The 21,540-nt window shown below is 41.3% G+C and overlaps 1 protein-coding gene across 1 annotated transcript in view; it reads right to left on the bottom strand.

Moving 5' to 3' along the window:
• The window catches only part of cntnap3 (contactin associated protein family member 3), a 46,986-nt gene that overhangs the window by 3,082 nt on the left and 22,364 nt on the right, over nt 1–21,540 (bottom strand). The window contains exons 6-18 of the mRNA XM_033980038.1: nt 15,870–16,045; nt 15,622–15,768; nt 13,120–13,387; nt 11,711–11,860; nt 11,448–11,619; nt 8,317–8,423; nt 4,966–5,085; nt 4,651–4,851; nt 4,416–4,578; nt 4,212–4,339; nt 3,598–3,768; nt 2,171–2,389; nt 742–981 (exon numbers count right to left, since the gene is read on the bottom strand). Coding sequence (XP_033835929.1) covers nt 742–981; nt 2,171–2,389; nt 3,598–3,768; nt 4,212–4,339; nt 4,416–4,578; nt 4,651–4,851; nt 4,966–5,085; nt 8,317–8,423; nt 11,448–11,619; nt 11,711–11,860; nt 13,120–13,387; nt 15,622–15,768; nt 15,870–16,045 — 2,262 coding nt within the window. The remainder of the gene's footprint in view (nt 1–741; nt 982–2,170; nt 2,390–3,597; nt 3,769–4,211; nt 4,340–4,415; nt 4,579–4,650; nt 4,852–4,965; nt 5,086–8,316; nt 8,424–11,447; nt 11,620–11,710; nt 11,861–13,119; nt 13,388–15,621; nt 15,769–15,869; nt 16,046–21,540) is intronic.

Below are 21,540 nucleotides of genomic sequence, written 5' to 3'. Positions count from 1 at the left end.
CTTTTACAAAATAAAACTGAACTGAGAATCATAATCAATCAATATTAGTAACATTGCATCTGGCAGTTTCGAAGCTACATTCGTACAGAGTAACAGCATTGACAGCAGCTGTTTTTTTTAGATAGGTTTGGGTTGTAAACAGTTGGTTGAATGGAAGAGCAGTAAGAGCAATAAACACAGTAAATGATAGATGCAGACAGTGCAATCCCATTCACAGAGCACTCCAGCTCATGTTATCATGCATACAAACATGACACATATTTGAAGGTTGGTTTTGGTGTGTTCAGAGCTACATTTGCGCAGATATTTGTTTTCTTGGTTACAGTTTGTATTGTCACCGCCCTTGTCTCTTTTAAAAATGGACCGTGAGTGTGTGAGTGCTGTCTCAGCTCGAAAATGTGTCAGTAGGACATTCTGTGTCTCTGACATCTCATCTCAAAAGCACAAATGAAACTAGAGTAGCAGCTGATAGATAAAAGAAATACTGTATAAATTAAGGCTGCTAATTAAAACTGTCATGTATGAGAGCTGCGATTTCCGTGATGCAAACGTTGAGGCTAACGCAGCCGGTAGTGTTGCTAATTATCTGCATGTGTTAATATCCTAAAAAAAACAGTTCCTGTTTTGTGCTAAATGACAGGAAGGGACGTGTCATCAGTCTTAGAGTTTATCAAAACATCTTTGAAAGCAGTGATGTCGTTGTGTAAGGCACTGAGCGGTAGGGTGTGGGGGAGTGAGTACCTCGCTCACAGAAGGCTCCAGTGTAAGCAGATGGAGAGCAGTCACAGTAAAAGCTGCTGGGCCGTTCCACACAGACACCTTGGTGCTGGCACAGGGAGCCGTAGCTGGGGCAGTGGCCTGGACAGCCTGCCTCTACCCCAGGGGTCATCCTCGCCCGGGCCTCCAGATCCAGAGTGACCCCATTCAGCTGAAGAGAACGCACACATCCCCTAAAGCCCTTCTGTCGAGACGCTGTGCCTCCTGAGACAGAAAGACGAAGAACAGCACTGTTCAGTAAATCAGTTCTAAACAAAAATATATCAAAGTGAACTACAGTGTAAAGTATAACATGACATACAGCACATATGATTAATGCCCCTGGTTTGGTGAAAACGTGTTTCAACTGTCAAGAGTCAAGATGAATGCAGCATGAGAAACATAAGAAATATAAGCTATTAAAGTCATAGACACTTCTGTTCTTATTTTAGAATCAAGCTTAAAAAAGAAGCAGACAAGCCCCCATCTTTACTGAGAGCCGCACTTTTGTTGCTAATTGAAACACTGCAATGATGAGACATGTCAGATGATGCCTGTGATGTGATATCAGATTATTGTTCCAGCGTTCCTTTCAGTGCTTCAACAAGAATAAAGATTTGTCACCGCCTGTACATTTTTAAAATCGTGGGGTGATGAAACCATTGTGAAACAAAAACCAGCAGGTAGAAAGAACCAAGGCGCTGACTTTCACTGGCAGCTCGTGTGCTAGCAGAGCACCATGTGGATTGTTGGTATCTAGAAAGTTGGCGAGCTGTCAGTCTTTTTGACAGTTTACTTGTCCTTCTGACCTAGCTGACTGTGACTGAAAAACACACTTTTATTCTTATTTTTAGGGAGAACATGAGCTCCAAAAGTTATTGTTTGTGAGACCTAAGAGTGCCCTCGTAGTACAGAGGCAAAAATAATTATTTGTTAGTGCCATATTGGCTGCCTGGCTGAACATACTCATGATGATACGGTTTACATCAGGACCAAAGTTTTTCTTGTACTGTTGAAGAAAAGCCAAAAATGTATTTCTGCAACATGGATCGGTAACTAAAAAGAAAACAGCAAACAAGTCCATTGATAATGTTGGCTGCAGAGTGTGTAGGAGTATTAGTGTTCTGCTGACAGGCCTAGTTTCTGCCACTATCTGCTTACTTCAGGAAGAGCTCAGGTGACAAAGATGTAGGGTCCCCAGCTCTCGGAGGGTCTACTAAAATACAGCCAGAGTGCAGACTTACATCACACTTTGCGTAAAACAATATGGATAGTTAAATTTTAAAACGAGTACTGTGGCTCATAAAATTAAACATTTCTGAACAAAATTAGTTCTGGGGTGTAAAAACTAACCACCAATAGTGAGCATCAAAACAGAATTCAAAGCAGTTGTTGAGTGTGTGTGTGTGTGTACCTATAAATAATTGGCTGTTGAGTTGCAGGTGGATGTGCCCGTCGGCTGGAGCCTCCTGAGTGGCAGCGGGCAGCTCGTCCACTTGGAGTGAAGCCTCTTTAATATTTCTCTCCGCCCGGACTCTGTGCCACCTGTCGTCGTTCAGTGAGGCGTCTGTCTTCACACGCACTTCTAGCGGACCATTACCAACGTCAAAGGAAAACAGGACCTCATTGGCAGCTGTGTGAGAGAAACGACTCACTATTTGACAACCAGATACAATGTGACCAAATGAATATTGTACAGCCTCATCTGCAACAAAAATTCATTCAACATACTTATAACAGAACCTGAAAGCTCCTCTACTATAGTAACTTGAGCTACAATTGCTTGCCTCTTTGGACCAGCCTCCTTTGCTCCTCACATCGATCACCTGTCCCTAGCTCCCCACTGTGCCCTCCCTGGACCACTTTCCTGACCACTGTAAGAAAACACAAGACTTGCAGTTTTGAGGATGCTCTAAACTGCCCAAATTCTCTTTACTTCTCTGATTGTTGGCAAATGTTTTCCACCCAACTAGAGACATAATGACGTGAATTTTTAATCAGCAATCCTACAGCTGTACAGGCTTTTCACCATTTGCTGCAGTCTTGTATTCTCTCTAAAGCTTCTCCATGCTGCCTCTGTCAGTCACAGAATGCAGCGTGCCAAGTGTGATAAAGATGAAGCAGATTTGGAGCAGGACTGTAGATGAACTGAAGGGAAGCTTTGATATGAAGATACATGGAGCCTTTAGTGATGCAAACAGCTGCTGTCATCAGCTCCCTGACGTGGACATGAGGGCTGCCTCTGCATTCAGGCTACATCCAGGCTCAAAGGAGTAACACTTGCTCTGCACTTACAGTAAAGTAAAACTAAAGGACCTCCTTGAAAAAGATATGATGCATCTCAAAGGGGCAATGTCACATAAATCTATAAAAGAAATACTCAAATAAAGAGAGTGGAACTAAAATAAAAAAAAAAAGTTGATGAATTTGGCCATCAGTAATATAATTCAATCTTCCATCTTGTTCAGCTAAACTTCCTTTTCACGTCAGTCTGATGTAGTTACTTTATGTATGCTACTTTTATGGTCACTGATAAACATTGACTGGAGGTAGTGAATAAACTCTCGGGGCATTTTAATATCAGCAGAACTGTCTGTAGGGATCTTTTGTGCTGTGTGATTTATAGCCCCACATCCTGCTTTGTTTCAGCCAATAAAGAAAAAAGTCTAAAAGTCCAGGATTTGTATTAGTCACTGACAGTGACTGGTTAGTCTCTTAGCCCTCCAGCGGAGTTAGGGGCGAATGAGAAACCTTAACTCATGGGATGATCCGCTCTCACAAGTCATATCGAGCATCTGAGCGAAGTCCAGATTAGATATCTTAGCTCTGGGTTTTACTTACAGCTGAGTTCAATCCGAATGAAGTCTTTGATGCCCAAGTTTTCGAGGAAAACCCCAGAGGATGAAGTCGTTTTAAACAAGAAGGAGATATCGGCACTCAGCTCTCCGTGGAATGTGGGAAAGTGAAGGTAGGACGTCTCTTTGTCAAAGAACGCAGCGTTCCAGATATTTCCTGAAAAGTATATGTTTGATATTTATCAAAATCTTCTATATATTGTATGTAACCTTCTGTATGTAGTCTACATATATCTCTATGCTGGTAAATAGTTGAAGATTGTGTCGTCATATGAGTTAGCCTAATGTTACAACAATTTAGATTTTAGGATGCTAATAACTTAACATCCACTCTAAACTATTGTGACATTATAATGCTTTTACTTGTGAAGTCCCAGCAGCTTATCAGTTTGTTCCAAGGCTCTTTTCTTTACTTTTTTATTTTAGTTTGGCCAATTCATCTCTGTTCTGCACACTGGTACCTGGTGCTGATCCCAAACTCTAAACTATAATTACAAGCCGTGTGAGTTATGTGGCTGCTTCTTAGGCCATATACCAAGCGATTTGTGTTGATGGCATCACGTAAAAAATATCATTTGGAAAGAACTATGTATAACTTACTGTCTCCATGGCAACGAAGTGGTCCAACTCTGTAAGCACTTTCTGAACCGGGCCTGTTTATGTCCCTGAGGACCAGGGATCTGACTGGGAGGGTTTCTTTATGGGTGAGGACGCCTGAATCGCTGGTCCTACAGAAAGTGATATAAATCATTCACTACAGTCCACAACTGCAAAACATGTCTTTGATAAAACAGCTGAGACTACCATTCAGCGTGGTCGGCGTCACAATTACACTGATGCCTTGGATCCAGGCACTTGTTCTGCACACCACAAGCACACTGCTGACTTCCGGGTTGAGCTCCACCCCAATAACTCTGCACCTGTCCCCCTGTTGGTCCCCCGACCCACCAACTGTGTGAGGAACCATCTTAAGCAAACACAGACTTTATTAATCATCAGTATTGAATTAAAGTAGATTACTGGCCATACTATTACCAACCGTGTGTGTTGAAAAGTCCTGACATCTTGCAGTGATAGGCTACTTCCTGTTCACAGTGCTCTGATTGGCTTATAACAGCAGCCAGCAGTTCCTCCTCAGATGTGTATTCAAAGAAGGCTGAGTGCTGCTTCTTACTCGGTGAAGTCTGGACTCTGGTCAGTTCAGTGTTGTTGTGTTCAATCACCATCCATGTGTTCTCCTCTAACCAGATGAAACCATATTTAACTGTGGCCCACATGTAAAATGTCTCACACAGCAGAGACTAAATCAAATGCTGCTGTGACGTAGTGCATGAAGTGTGGCTATGCATGCTACCTGTCATGTTGCAGTATATGAGCTGTGGTTTGATGGGCCCGCTGCCATCCACATCAATGTAGTAGAAGCCTGACGTGTTGCCTTTGTGCTTGTACGCCTCGCAGGACTGCTCATGTACCGCTGAGAAGGAAAAGATCTAAAATTAATAACTTTCTCACGCACGCATTCAGTTTACAAGACAACAACAAAAAGCATTTTTTTCAAGGGAGACACAAGCAACATTTGTTACATGATGTTCCAGTCCTTAGTGTTGTGCACAGAAGTTTGCTGTCTCAAATCAATTGTATAACATTTGCATTTGTTATGTCTTTTGGCATTTTTGCAAAAGGGCAAAAGTCAGTTTTGATGAAATTGTCAGGCAAGGTCAGGTAAGTCAAAATGCATTTGTAAATACTGTAAATGGAAAGCAATCTTTAAAATAAAAGGACTGAAAACTGAAACTGAAAATTGCAAATTGGTTTTAGACTTAACCAATGATCATTCTTTTGTTAGTAATTGGGGGACTAATAGCACACATTATTATGATTACAGTGAGTAATAGGTTGCTGGTATGATGCTTGCTAATCTATTTTATTAACACTCTATTGTACAAACTTGGGCATCAAGCTGCACAGGGGTCCTTTTGTCATGGAACCCCTCTTTAGGGGGTCTTCTCAGAGTTCAGGAGTTGGACTGTGGCTGTAATGGCCCTGTTTTATCCCTGAACAAAGCACAGAGCTGTGGCAGGTTTGGTTTGCCTGATGATGTAGTCCGTCTCGTCCTCCACCTTGGAGACGGTGTACACCTTTATCTGAGGAAACCCGTCCTGAACAAAAGTGACTGGTGTTGTGTGCTCTGCTTTATAGAGATGTCGATGGCCTCCTCACAAGTGCAGTCAGGGAGGATGTGCCTCTCTCTAATAGGCTGCACTGCTGCAGCAGCTTTGGCCTTAGGGGTCTTTACTGTAGAAGGCTGAATGTGGATCACATTAGAGATGTTGAGAGGAGGGAAGTCAGACTCATGATCGAAGGATGGAATTCAGGTTTGACCACATGGACTATTGTGTATTCAGTACAGGAGCTCCTGTCTTTAGCCTTTTAAACATTCAGAGAATTACCGTAGGCCTAAGTGACTCTGAGTCTATGAGACCATTCTGCACAGGTCAGAAATGCACTGGTCTCATTAGAATAATTGTGAATTCCATAGTTATTTACATTTGGCATGAGCTCTGTGGTGTTGAGCTCTGTGGTGTTGAGGTCTGTGGTGTTGAGCTCTGTGGTGTTGAGCTCTGTGGTGTTGAGCTCTGTGGTGTTGAGGTCTGTGGTGTTGAGCTCTGCGGTGTTGAGGTCTGTGGTGTTGAGCTCTGTGGTGTTGAGGTCTGTGGTGTTGAGTTCTGTGGTGTTGAGGTCTGTGGTGTTGAGCTCTGCGGTGTTGAGGTCTGTGGTGTTGAGGTCTGTGGTGCCAGAGTGATGTGGAAATGTGGAATTGTTAACTCTGTTTTCTCTGAGCAGCCAGTCAGGACTCTTTTCCTCTAAACATGTTGAGTGTTTATATTATTATTCTATATGTTGCAGTTTTTGTGACCCTTTTCACATATACCTTAAATAATGCTGGGTTCTTTTTTCTACCCATTTGCTGGGTTAGGGTTATTGTGTCACTTTTTTGGGCTATTTTCACAGAATTTAGTTGTTTTGCTTAACCCAAACGCTGGGTCAAGAGGTTGGGTCATACTTGGGTCATTTCAAATATCACACAATGATAGTCTTGTCTACGGCCTGGGTCAAATCTTCTCAAACAACCTACTGGAATGGGTCAAATATAGACTCTCCAACTGCTCTCAGCAGCCATTACCCACCTCTGCTGAAAGTCCAGAGAAACAACTGATGAAGATATTTATACATGTTTTATTACTTCGTCTTTGTGATTTTATCTGAAACTTTGTACAATTTAATGATTTTGTGCCGATTAATGTTCATGTTATGACTAAACGTTTGACTTCTAGCTGTTAAGCCTCTACAGAGCATCAACTTTAACTGTTAGTAACTACCTAAATAAATGAACGTTGTGTTTTATTCAAGATCTGAATGTGTCTGACACAAGGCCACACAATTTGGGTTTGATTTTATATTATTCAAGCTTCATTTGTCATGGAGGACGACATATTTTAACTGTGCATTTCTGTTCTTCCCTCTCTCAGTGAATCTGCAGCAGACTGCAGAGTCCACAGCCCTGAGCTCTGCACTGATAACTCAGTCCTAAAGTGTTATGTTAAATAATATTATATTTTATAAAGTCCTTGTAGAAGAAGTGTCATCAAATACATTTGACCTGTAAACACTGTTCACACAGTGGAATCTCCTGCGACTGAATCCGGGATCTGAGATAAACCAACTCAGCGCTCAAGCTTCTGTCACTTCACCAAGGACAATGAATGTTTCACTGCTGAATTCATAATGTGCTGCTGTTAATCGTGTGACATGTTTTGAATGCAATTATTTACAAAAATGCTTTTTCTTAACAGATATTTATTAAATAGCACTGTGGTGGACATAATACATTTTGGTAGCATTAACCCAGCAGACTAGTTAAGTATAACCCAGAATTGAGTAGAAAAAATGACCCAAAAACAATAACCCAAACTATTGGTGCGATAGTGACCCACTATCGGACCACCATCGGTTGTTATTTTACACAGGTTATTTTTAACTGACAGATGCGAGGCCACCAATCTACACCATCAGCCCCTCCAACTGCCACCAACAGTCACACACACCACATTCATACTAGACAATGTGGGTGAAGTGTCAGTGACACCTGATTTTCCCAGCGGTGTCTCGTTGAAGTACTAACGAGGCCCAGCCTTGCTTAGCCTGTGAGATCTGACAAGGATCTTGGGTATACTATATGCTATACAGCACAGCACATACGTATAAAGCTCATTCCATAAAGCTTCTTCCTTCACTTAGGAGTTGCAAATCCAGGCAAACCTGTCAGTCAGCGATGACAGGGTTGACACAGCTGGACGCAGGAATAAAAAATAAGATTGCTGTAAGAACGGGTAACTTCTTGGTAAATATTTTTCAATCACATAAACAGAACTCCATTTGAAACATTTAAAATTTTCATTAAAGTCGACTTTTCTTGTGAGTTTAAACCTTGTTTTTCTTGACGCCTTAATCTCCTGTCCATCACTTTGAGCTTGTGGCTCACATAACCCTGAAGATAGTGAAGGGATTTGATCTAAGCCTGACCTCTTGCCACAACAAAGCCTGAGGGACTGGGAGTTAAAAGAGCCCGAACACACACATACACACACATCGACACTGTGTAGCGTTTGATCACGGCCTGATCAGAGTGCATTGTGGGACTTACAGCTGTGACAGGTGGCTCCGCTGTAGCCGCTGCCCGAGCAGTTGCAGTGAAAGGTGCTCCAGGACTGACTGCAGCTGGCGCCATGTTCACAGTGACTCGGAGAGCATCTGTGGACCAACAACACAGACACGAGCGCAGGTCAATCCTCTTAAACTGTCCGCTTCAATTCAAGTTTATTTATACAGTGAATTTAAAACCACTTCAGCTGACCAAAGTGCCTCAAATAAAAGTCAACGAAAAACAAAAGATAACGCGATGCATAGGAAATGAACAATAAAACACCAAGATATCCTGTTTGGCTTGTATTAAATACCAGGGAGAAGAGGTGACAGTTCAGTCTAGTCTTAAACGTAAAGACTAATTTGGCAGTACATTAAACAATATACAATCCAGATCCAAAAAAAGAAACTACTTGGCAATTAACTCTTAAATAATGTCAACTTCCTCGGGTTTATTAGAAACTTAAAATATGCCGGTGTGACTTTTTGCATCATGGTGGAAAAAGGTCTTCAAATACAAGTTCTATGAGAATCAGATATGAAAAATAAATAATGAAACGTCAGGATTCAAATACGCAGAAAGCAAATAACTAAACTTATCAGCTCTTCAAAGATAAACTTGCACTCTACACATCTACAAACTGGATGGACAACCTTTATTTTAGGCAGAGACCAGGCAAGATGACAGAACTTTCCAAAAATCTTCTAAAGCCTATTATATTTTAACACATAATGCGAAGAGAGAACTTTCATAGCAGCGACTCCACCGCTAACTTTGAACTGTTCGCTTTAATATTGTACTGTGGGGTCTCTCCATCTGTACCGCTGCTTTCATCACTGTAATGAAATAATATGTCACCTTTTGAAACAGCATGGCTTCTTTCTGAGGGTGCTTTTAAATAGTTTCTGGATAACTTTAGGCTTCGCTGGCACAAAGAAATTAAACTATTTTAGCCTAGAGCATTTCAGAAGTTAATAAAGGTAAAAATTTCATCTTTTAACGACAACAGGAGAGGATCGGTTTTAGGTTTAATTAAACGGAAGTAACCGATTTGGAGTTTTTTTAGGTTGTTCCTTGCTTCGACGTGTAATTGGGTTATATTGGCCTTGGGATGAGCAGTTTGCGGTGAAGGGAGTGAGTGGAGGAGATGAGTTACTCTGATAGGAAATGGAGGATTGGGGGAGCTGGGAATTAGGAGCAACTGGCAACAAAGGGGGTGCGGGCTGAGATGAATGGTGTAGCAGTAACTGTGTAAACATATTTGCAGGGGGAAACGGGGTCAGCAGATTGCGCTGGCAAAGACACACAGAGGAGCAGACAGCTAAAGCAGCATGTATTTTTAATCGTTTGCTGCAGTTTGAGAAAGCCCTGACTCAACATTTCGCGAGAGATTTTAAAGTTCCATCTTTAACAGCTTTTTGGCGTATAAAGGAACAGATGTGCGGTCGGAACGCGGTGCTAATGTGCGACTAATATTGAAATTTTATTAAGTGATGTAACGCGGCTTATCTGCAATTATGCGTTTTCAGCACAAACACAAATGAGAGCGTGTGCATTAGCGAAGAGGTCAAATATAATCTTTATTTGAAAGTCACTGAATTTCCAAAACATTAATATGATTGCAGCTGCCATTTAGGTGCTGTGATTATATTGATTTAGTAAGAGCACAAAGGACGAAAGAGACCCGTGGTTTGACCTGGCATTAGCGCAGTTAAACAACCAATTAAAAGGACACGGGAGAATAAAGTGTCTTATAAGGCCATCCTGTCTGGGCAGCGGAATGGTGGTAATTAATAATGAATAGTACTGAAGAGACTTGTTTTTGTCGTTCTCTTGTGATGCGGTGAGTGGGGACAATGAATTACACTTAATTGTTTCAACTATTGTTCGGAAAAAATAACCGTGTATCTGCTTGTTTGGAACATTTTGATAATAATAGTTTTCCAGATGCTCAAAGTCGCTTGACAATTTCGTGCATTATTCATTTCCTATTGTAGCCGCAGCTGCCCTGGAGTAGACTGATGGAAACGAGGCTGCCGATCTGTGCCATTGGCCCCTCTGATCATCGCCAACACTCATAAAAACATCACTTTCATACTACGCAATGTGGGTGAAGTGACGAGATCAGGCTTTGACAAGAAGGTTTAGTACTGTCTAAGTATTTGTAGATAAAATGTAACTTTCCTTTTTAAGCACAGTGTTAAATACAAGGCTGAAATATGGACTTTGTTTAACTTTAACTCACCTTTTCTAATGGATTATTTTGACAATGTATAAAAGCTCCACAGTAATAATAACATACGGCCACTTTTAACACTCCAAAGCTATAATTATACACATTAGATCGTTTTTCAGCTTTTTGATCAAACACAATTCTCACTTTTTATCAACTTTTCCTTTCACTAATCCTCTGAAAATTGACTCGCAAATGAGTTGTTGCAGAGGTTGTTATTGTGAAGATGATAATTATTATCCTTTGATGAAAACAATCAGAGGCAGAAACCCAACAAGGCAAATCATACTTCCCTGGGCCAAAGCTTTTTACAGACTGTCAGTCATTTTGTACGAAAATATCCCCAAATTCTTCCAAACGAAATCACACTGAGCCACAGAGATTGGCCCGAGATAAAATACTGGGGGTTCAATGAGGATTTGGTGGCGACCAAGAGGGAAAAGAGAGATTGCTTTTTCCGCCATAGTTATTTCAGGGCTTTGATCTCTGTCGAACGGTAGCTCAGAATAAGCATCGTGTGTATGTGTTTTCTGTCTGGATCGGTCCATATCGCACCACTGCTTCAGATATAAATTACATTTTCACAACACAAAGAAAACAAAACACCATTCCTGCTGTGGAAAAGCCCATGATACTCAATGACAAAACAATAACAGGATTGTGTTCCTAAAATATTTCGGGAAACACTGATCCTGAAACAAAGGTGTCACATTTCCACGTGGATCCCAGCCGATGTCGTCTAGTAATCTATACTTTATCTCAAAATACATGCTGCTGTATACGGATGGGATTAGAGTGGATTCGCAACAGTAACAACAAAACATTGTCAACAAAAATCACACATTTAGATCCTCGTAGCGCAGTATGGATGTATAGGTGCTCATAAGACAGCACGAACCTGTCAGCGATGCCACACATGTCGATCTGCAGCTGACTGTAATTTCCCAGAAGCCTCTCCTGCACCATTATGAGGTCCACAGGTTGGTTGTTTACCACCAGGGAGTGCATACAGCCTCGAAATGAACTAAAAGGGTTCCTGCACCCCTCCACACTGTCTTCAATGGGGCATCCTGCAGGGTCAAATCAAAGACGGTGTCACATCACAGAAGGGACTGCGTAGTTTTAGAATATTAAAACCACAAGCAGCATTCAGCGCCGTACCGCCAAAATACAAGTGTGTTCCTTTCGTGATTGTTATAGGTGTGTTGGTGTAGGCCGAGGCGCCTTCGTCTCCATCCACTGTCAGAGTCACATGACCTCGTCTGGAGATGAGCTCCATACTGTGCCACTGTCCGTCACTTAGAGATGACCCTAAGAACACACATGAAGGTTTATAAAGGTTCATTTATATTTAACAGCACACTGCTAATAGTGTCTAAATGTATTTGAATAAGCCCATACATTATGCAAGCAGTGTTTGAGAAAGTACTTATGTTTAGTGTAGTGAGGTGAGAATGGTGCTGGTATTTATTGACTGACATAAAGATGGATCTGAATCTGGTAATATGAGATAGTAATTTACTTCCACTTTAGAAATTGTCACAGTTCTGCCTCTGTTTTGGTAATCCCCAGTCCAATTTGGTGTTCCGGTCCTTTGTTTGCTGCCTCCCTGTTTTCCCCGCACCTGAAGTTCGTTGTTGTCCCTGTGTTCATTTCGAGTTGCTGGATTGTCTGTTCATTTGGTTGTTTGTTCATTTAAAAGACACTAAACTTTATGTATTCACCGGGACAAGGAGTCTGGCAGTTTTCTGGCAGTGACAGAAATGGTCAAATAAATGGTCAGATTTACCTTTTGGGGACATTCAAAACACGACAAAAGCAAATAAGCCCCACTCCACATTCTTTCACTGGTGCGTTAATTCTCTTTCCAAAGGGCAGGCAGTAGTGGAATGTAATAAAGTACAAGCAGTAAAATATTGTACTTAGGCAAAACTTTTAGGTATCTGTACTTTATGTAGTTACTTTTACTTAACTGCATTTGAGAGCAGTATCTGTACTTTCTGCTCCACTACATTTTTGAATAGTAAAGGTATTTATTTATTATTGTTTGAGACCTGCTGAAAAGACTGAGGGTTTATTTTTAAACCAAGTTCATAATCTGAGCAAACAAAGATATACAAATAAAAACTGCTAGAAAAAAAACTATAAATTCAGTTGCTTCTGTTGAACAAAATTCAGCACAAATCTGTATCAGACTCACTCCATTTGAAGCTTTGTTGTATCTCAAAATCTGCGGAATATTTTTACTCTTTAAGGACATTTTTAAACAGATACTTTAATACTTTTACTTAAGTTCCTTTTTTCATGTGATACTTTTACTTGAGTACTTTTTTGCTCCTGTATCTGTACTTTTACTTAAATAACAAAATTGAGTTCTTCTTCCATCACTAGTGACAAGCTACAGCATCTACTGACTGTTAAATTATTTCAGAATCATAACGACTGTGATATTAAAACTCATCAATTTCAACTTAACTTGAGCGTAGTTTCTTCTTCACTTTAAAATGTCTAATCTGAAATAAAAATGACACAATCTGCGCGTAAATCGCTTCTGTTATCATCATTCTAACCTGTTGTAAGCTCTTGTTGAGTCTTTCCCGATTTATAAAGTCTCAGACAAAGTTTAGAGCTGCTCAGATAAATCCACACGACTCCTCCTTGCTTCGGAAGGTCAAAAGTGAGCAGCAGCCCCTCTCTGTCCCACGTCCTGAACTGAAGCCCCACTGATGAGGCCATCGATGCCGTCTCCATCGTCCACGGCAACGAGAGGAGGCTGTGAGGACCGCTGAACGTCATGGCAACAGATACGGGCTCGACGCAAGAGAAGGTGACATTGCCCTGAGAGGAGAGGAGTGTAGGAGAAGTGATTAGGGAGGAAGAGTCCAAACATGATAATGCATGAATGTGAATTAATTTGCGAAGGGCGTGCGGAGGTGCCCTGACGCGCAGAGATCTCATCAGCAGGTCTCCTTAAAGAGCACCAAGTATTACCATAATGATAATAGTGTGACAGAGAAGAAGTGGAAGTGAACCCGTACTCCAATGTCACTCAACAGTCTGCCGAGGTCACGGACAAACCGCTGTAGGGACATAAGCGGGAGTACCGAGTCTGGCAGAAGGGGGGCAGTGCAAATGGAGAACAGCAGCTGGTCATCTCAGTGTGCCGGCCGACGACTCTGAGCAGTATTAATCGCGCTAATCGTACATCTTTGCAAGTGAGGCTGATATATTGAATCCAGATTTCTGTTGGGAGTGTGGGGTTCTATTTTCAGTGGCTCGCTGCAGCATAGTGACACTTGATCAAACCTAAAAGCTCTTTGCGGGGCAGTTAAAGCGATACGCCATAATGCAGGCTGAAGATGAGAGTACCTTAGAGAGTCAGTGCTGTTGTGCATTAGCTTGACACAATCCATTAGGCACACAAACATGTAGGACCAAACATTCCATGCACAAACCGGCGCAAGTGCAATTTCAAAACATAGGTAGAGGCAAAAACGTAAATGCTTTTCGGAGGAAGTATTTTATATAAGCTCAAAATTGGACCGGTGTAATTAGGAGATAAACAGTAAGAGGAACGCAGTCTGTTGTGGTAATATTTGACTATAAAATGTAAAGCAAAAGGGTAAATAAATAGCTGCTTTCTAATAGTAATTTTGTACTGCCAATGCGCACTTCTTGCATCTGTTCCATGCTCCAATAGGTTGAATTTGACCCATTTTAACCCACTTTATATTATCAAACGATGGTGTTGCTTTCAATTTAGTGTTTTATAGTTTTTGCAATCTATTCCTGATCAAATTAAGCCTCAAGTTCAAGTTCCATATTCACTGGATTGCAAACAGCGTGATGACAAACATAATCTTTTGGCTGTCTTGGAAGGAAACTGTTTGTTTTTAGCTCCAGGTACAGGTGGACAGTTTTGTAAAAGGGCAGAAAATTAAAAAAACCAAATGCCCATTATGTCTGTAGTGCAGCGAGCCTCAGAGGTGCACACGTCTCACTCGGTGTCACCCTCTCTCCCCAGACCTCGGCTTTGTACCATTTTTACTGGCTGGTCCATGTGAGCCAGCCAAAAGCGCTATTTATTTCTTTTTTATTTGATTTGTAAAACATGTTATCCAGCAGGGTGCACGATTAGATTTATTTTTTAGAATCCAGTTTAAAGGTGACGGGCACGGCGCCACGTGTTTTTCAACCAACTGCAAAAATATGACCATTTGCAACGACTCGCTGTGGGTGATTTAATGATGCCAGTTCACATTGTATCGTGGAGGAAACTGTACCAAAACAAAACAAAAAAAGACATGTTTTGCTAAGAACATGCAAGCTACAAGGCTCTGTGCTTTTTGGTGAAGTTTACCATGGAAATATATAGTCTAAACAGTATTTGCTCTGACTAAAATCACTCTAAGCAAATATATAGAACCTAACAAGACATTTTCTAAGTACTAGATCTAAAACAGGATTATTCTACGTCTAGACTAAACTAAACCAGGACAAAAATGGGACTAAAAACTACAAGGACACTCAGACTGACTCGGAATTCTGCAAATGTTTAAACTGCAGAGGAATCCCGAACTATAAATGCTGCACATATCACAGCTCGAGAACCAGGGGTATTAACCTTATCCAGCCCCGCCCACTTTTGCAGTAAATGCGACTAAACTGTTCTTTGTGTCGGCACTTCCGGTAAAGTGGGGGTCTCATTCAGTTCAATGGAGAATATCGGAAAAGTTTTGCAGCTAAAATATGAAATAAAGTAGATTGATTTGTGCAAAACGTGATCAACCGGTCAACTCTGTGAGGCTTTAAAACGGCTCTGTGGTCTTTATAGAACGTCTTTGCTGTCAAGATCAGCAGCCCCAAGCTAAATAGTACAACCCGAATGACGATGGCGGCGCCCACGGCAACTCCGGGAATAAGGTGAACACGCTTTTATTACTCAAATTGACCAATGCAACACAGTAATAAACGCTCACAGCTTCATTCACAGTAGCACAAAACGACAGAAGGACAAACGCAGCAGTTAGAGCCGTGAAACTATCCACAAACTTAAAGGAGATCCAGCTCACCTGCACAGTTACCCGCTGGTCGCTCTGTTTTGCGAGGTAAACCAGGTGCAGTCCATTATAAATCACATTTTCCAAACATCCATGGAAGTTTCGGTTTGGCTGCGCTGACCTCTGCGAGCCCAGGACCGGATCTGCTCCCACGCTGATCTACAAAGGGAAGAAAAAAGAACCACAATATCAGATTAAGACAGGAAAGAAACCGTGTCGATGTGCTATTTTTTTGTGTGTTTTGGACAGGATAGGCCTACCTGGTCATGGTCCCAGTGGGAGAATTTTGATGGGATCTGGACCCACCGAGTGCTTTTGTCCACGGTGAGGTTGAGGTGTGTGCTTTGATGCTCAACAACAAAATGATGCCAGTGCTGGTCGTCTAAAAGGCTGCCTAGGGAGACCAGGTGTCGACTGGCAGGAGAAACGCCTCTGCCTTCAAAACAAGAAACAATAACGATGTCACATGAAACTTCCTTAAAAAAAACACACACACGGACATACACACACGTTGGATTGCATGCTCTTTGGGGACGTTACATCGCGTTACGTTCATTTTCTGGAGATGGTGACCTTAAACAGAGTCACTATTTGTCTAAGTTTAACCTGAACTTTAACTTTAACCATTTTTAACCCACGTCTGTCATAGGGACATGGTTTTAGTCCCCCACGATGTGACATATCCCATCCGCACACGCACATTGAGAAGTTGTCCCCGTGTCTTGTCACTGTGAAGGAAACGGGAGACTGCGTTCTTATTTGCTCCATTGTTGTTTACTGGCGTTCAGGGTTGTTTTGTCTCGCTTTGATCTAAAGTTCTAAACCATGGAAACGTGGTGGTTTTCCTCAAGGAGCCTCACCTGGGGAACTCATTTACAACCTGAGCTACATCTGCCGCAGAAACTGACCCAAAAAGCGAAGTTAGCAGCCAAATTAACACTAAAGGGATGTGAAGAAATCTGACGAAAGAAAACAAGGAACAGAGTGCCATAATTCTGTCTTTTTTTTTGGTTCGCTGACAGGAATCTGATATACAAGCTGTCGTATTCTACTTAGACGCAGGTAAAGTAGCAACAAAATGCACTTAAGACATTAAATATAAATGAGAGGACTATCAAAAAGAGAAAGAGCGAGAGAAAGGGAGCGTGAGAGAAAGAGACAGCGTGAGAGAAAGAAACAGCGTGAGAGAAAGAGAGAGTGGGAGAGAGAGAGTGTGAGAGAAAGAGACAGCGTGAGAGAAAGAGAGCGTGAGAGAAAGAGAGAGCGTGAGAGAAAGAGAGTGAGCGAAAGAGACAGCGTGAGAGAAAGAGACAGTGGGAGAGAAAGAGAGTGAGAGAAAGAGACAGCGTGAGAGAAAGAGAGAGTGGGAGAGAAAGAGAGTGAGAGAAAGAGACAGTGTGAGAGAAAGAGAGTGTGAGAGAAAGAGAGAGTGGGAGAGAAAGAGTGTGAGAGAAAGAGACAGCGTGAGAGAAAGAGAGCGTGAGAGAAAGGGAGAGCGTGAGAGAAAGAGAGTGAGCGAAAGAGACAGCGTGAGAGAAAGAGAGAGCGTGAGAGAAAGAGAAAGAGAGTGAGCGAAAGAGTGTGAGAGAAAGAGACAGCATGAGAGAAAGAGAGAGCGTGAGAGAAAGGGAGAGCGTGAGAGAAAGAGAGTGAGAGAAAGAGAGAGTGTGAGAGAAAGAGACTGTGAGAGAAAGAAAGTGTGAGAGAAAGAGAGTGTGAGAGAAAGAGACAGAGTGAGAGAAAGAGAGAATATGAGAGAAAGAGAGTGTGAGAGAAAGAAAGTGGGGGCAAGAGACAGCATGAGAGAAAGAAACAGCATGAGAAAAAGAGAGAGAGCAAGAGAGTGTGAGAGAAAGAGAGTGAGAGAGAAAGAGACAGTATGAGGCAAAGAGAGAGTGTGACAGAAAGAGACTGAGAGCAAGAAACAGTCTGAGAGAAAGAAAAAGCGTGAGACAAAGTGAAAGTGTGAGAGAAAGAGTGAGAACAAGACACAGCATGAGACAAAGAGAGTGTGAGAGCAAGAGAGAGAGAGTGTGATAGTGAGAGCTAGAGAGAGAGAGCAAGAGACAGAGTGTGAGAAAGCAAGAGATAGAGCAAGAGAGAGCTTGAGAGAATGCAAGAGAAAGAGTGTGAGAGAGTGAGAGACAGAGTGCAAGAGAGAGAGAGCGTGTGAGAAATAGCAAGAGAGAGCGAGAGAGACAGAGAGAGGGAGAGCATGAGAGTGAGAGACAGCGTAAGAGAATTAGAAAGCCAGGGATAGAACCAGAGTGCACAAAAGAGAGAGAGAGAGCACAAGAGAGCAAGAGAAAAAGCGAGAGCGAGTGAGAGCGAGAGTAAGAGAGAGAGTGAGAGAATGAGAGAGAGTGCACAAGAGCGTGAAATATCAACCAAAGAGAGACAGAGTGAGAGAGACAGAGAGAGGGAGAGCGTGAGAGTGAGAGACAGCGTAAGAGAATTAGAAAGCCAGGGATAGAACCAGAGAGTGCACAAGAGAGAGAGAGAGAGAGCACAAGAGAGCAAGAGAAAAAGTGAGAGCGAGAGAGTAAAAGAATGAGACCAACCAAAGAGAGACAGAGTGAGAGAGAGTAAGAGAGTGAGGGAAGGGCGAGAAAGTACATGAGAGATAGTGCAAAAGAGCAAGAGAAAACGCAAGAGTGAGTGAGAGCGAGAGAGGGTAAGACAGTGAGAGAGAGAGACAGAGTTTTTTTAATGTATTTCTTGAAGTCATTATAGATTAGAGGCAATATGTCCCATTTTTATACAACCCTTTTCCACCTTCAAGGCACTCAAAGCACTTTACATCAATCAACCACACAGATCCACATACACAGATCCACACACACAGATCCACACACACATTCACACACCAGTGCACACAGACACTGGGGCGAGGCGGGTTAAGTGTCTTGCCCAAGGACATGACGACAGCATTCATCTGTGGGAGCTGGAATCGCACCGTCAACCTTCAGATCAGTGGACAAACACTCCACCAGCCAAGGTTCTGTCGTCCATTTATACATAATTTCCTCAATTAAAATACTCGCATCATTTCATTCCACGTGTAAGAAATGAGCTGAATATATAGTGCGTTTCATACTTCGAATATAACGAGTACTAGAATTTAACTGCGCCGATTTATTGACGGCTGTATAAATATATGTATAAGTCCAAAGTTATTGCTCTTCCCCGCCTGCGGTCAGTACAATCGAAACTTTAAGGAAAGAGGAACTGCAGACATTTTTATAAGTCTTAGGTCACAGCCATGAGACCATTATAGAAATTCTGCCCAAATTCAGCAAAAATACTGCCCACCAAAGCTCGAAAACTTTGTTAAAGAAGTAGTAAAGTCTCCTTAGCTGTTCAGGCAATCTTTAAATCTTAACGAAGTGAATCCTTATCACTCATTTATTCCAGGGCTTTTGTGCACAGCTTAAACATTTTATTCTGAAAATGTCTTTTGTCACCGTTTTATTGTTCTGGTCTGGAGACATTTTAATTTAATCCAAACACGTTTTATAACATCCAATTACATTCAGACAGCATCATACAAGACTCAATGCATTTTTCATTCAGCCAGACTGTGGGGTGACACAATTTTAGACTCTTTTTTAATAATTCAGCGATTCCGGGTTCGTAAAAAAAAAAAAAAAAAAAAAAAAAGTATTAAAAATGTTGAACACTTATTTCCACAATGTTAAATTATTCCATGCAGTTCCCCGAGGCTATATCACCTAATCATGCGGCGTCTGCTTTGGAAAAAAAGCATTCACGGCAACTCTGGATCTAATTAGCTTTGCCGTTATTGACAGCTCTTACCAGATGACAAACTGATGTAATTGTTTTACCAGTTTCCTCGGGCTTCGCTGATAAGGATGGATCACGTATAAAAAAACAGAACACAAACAAGATGGCTGCTTTCAAATTCCGAAATGTTACGAGTGTTACTTGTCGAAACGCTTCTGAAATTACCTTTTTCTCCGAATCAAACACTGCAATTTATGTTCATCGTCTTCCAAAGAAACGAAATCAGTCACAACCAATTTTCACTTTTCAAAACTCCCACAACAATCACCCATTTGTATTCATGGCTATTTATTTTGAATGGCAATTAGCATAAAGAGGACGACTTCTGGAAGATCAGTTTGAGTTGTGGTGTAGCTGATCACTCAGATCTCTCCCGGCTGATAAAACGAGGCAGTTGTGGGCAGTAAAATTACGCAAAGCTGGCTCTCCCTGACACCAGCGGGGGATGTATCTGTTTGTTTACACCCTGATAACAGAGGAGACAATAAAAACACTGTTATAAATCATTGTGAAAACCTCAAAATAAAAGCTAGACGCAGAAGCAGTAAATCATACACCAACAATACGGAGAATATTAGTAAAGATATTAAAGAAAACGCCCCGATCAAGAGGCTGATACATCTTACCTGTACACAATAAAGCCATAGTCTGCAACCTGTCTGCACCTCATTCTTCACACATTTGTAGAATTGTTGTCAAATATAAAATGTTAAGACAACTGCAGCACTGATACAAACCCCCAAAAGCATGAAGGTCTAAGTAATAGGTGTCTAGAGCAGCCAAAAAACATCACTTCAAAGTCATAGTCCAAGAAATTACTCATCATTTGATATTGTTGACATGAAAAGGAAGAGTAATCCAATTTTGACTCAAGAAAAAGAACTGTTACACTGTAAAATATATCACTAAAGTAAGAGTTAAAGGTCCTATATTACGTAAAATCGACTCTTGTGAGATTTAAGACATGTTAGAATGTTTTTACCGCATCAAAATCATACCCGGAGTTGTGTTTTGTTTCATTCACACATGTTTAAGTCATGTCTGTCTATATCTGCAAAGCTCAAAATGCTCCGTTCCACCTTGTGATGTCACAAAGTGGTAGTTTTCAAGTTAACATCTACGTTTTATCTTTAGTTTAGTAGAAATTGGCAATTCCAGGTCTGAAATTATAAAGTGTATGGAGATTGAAAACACTTTGGAGCACTTCCTGTATCACCACATGACATCACAAGGTGGAATAGAGTGTTGTCAGTTTGAGAGAAAGTGTTTAACAAGCGTGAATGTGACAAAACACGATTCCAGGTGTGTTTTTTTATTGTTGACATAGATTAGAAAATAGTGAAGTCATAGTTTTTAAGGTAACCGCTGCCTTTTCCCTTTAATTTAGTAGAAATTGTCAATTCCAGGACTGAAATTATAAAGTGTATGGAGTTTGAAAACACAGTGGAGCACTTCCTGTATTACCACATGACATCACAAGGTGGAACAGAGTGTTTTCAGTTTGAGAGAAAGTGTTAAACATGCGTGAATGTGACAAAACATGATTCCAGGTATGTTTTTGATTAGAAAACAGTGTAGTATGGGCCATTTAACATATGGGGTTTGAAAACTACTCCGTGAAATACAATTAAAAAGTAGTTTTATTATTTTAAAGTCTACAGCTGTCATGGTAACGTCTTTCAACAGCTGAGCATATAATGGTATTGTACCTCTAGTGCAATAAAGGTGTATATAGTCCAGCTATAGTGCTCATCTGTCACTAACTGAACCGTAGGATGGTCCAGGGGCCGTTTGACCTCTACCTCATCTGTTGGATTAGTCATCCTCCTGTGCATTTTCAGTCCACACTTTTATCTCACATCGTTAATTAGACCTGACATTTTCTCCTGCATCTAACAAACTATACAAAAGGACAACATGTAAAATAATAAACACCGCTCTGTACTATTCTCTACACTTTCCGGAGGTCGTGATATCTGATCTGTGTAAATGAAAATCCTTCTAACCCGGTTTTAACTTTCACATTTCAGTTGTAATCACTGGAGTGTGTGTCGGAGAACACTGCTGCGACAGAATGAGATGCAGAAATAAAACAGTGGGCATGCTGATTACAGTTATGACATTTGG

The sequence above is a fragment of the Periophthalmus magnuspinnatus genome, chromosome 15 (assembly GCF_009829125.3).
Source record: "Periophthalmus magnuspinnatus isolate fPerMag1 chromosome 15, fPerMag1.2.pri, whole genome shotgun sequence".
Classification (NCBI taxonomy): Eukaryota; Metazoa; Chordata; class Actinopteri; order Gobiiformes; family Gobiidae; genus Periophthalmus; species Periophthalmus magnuspinnatus.
Note: the sequence above shows the minus strand (reverse complement) of the source record. Positions and strands in the feature narration are given on the sequence as shown.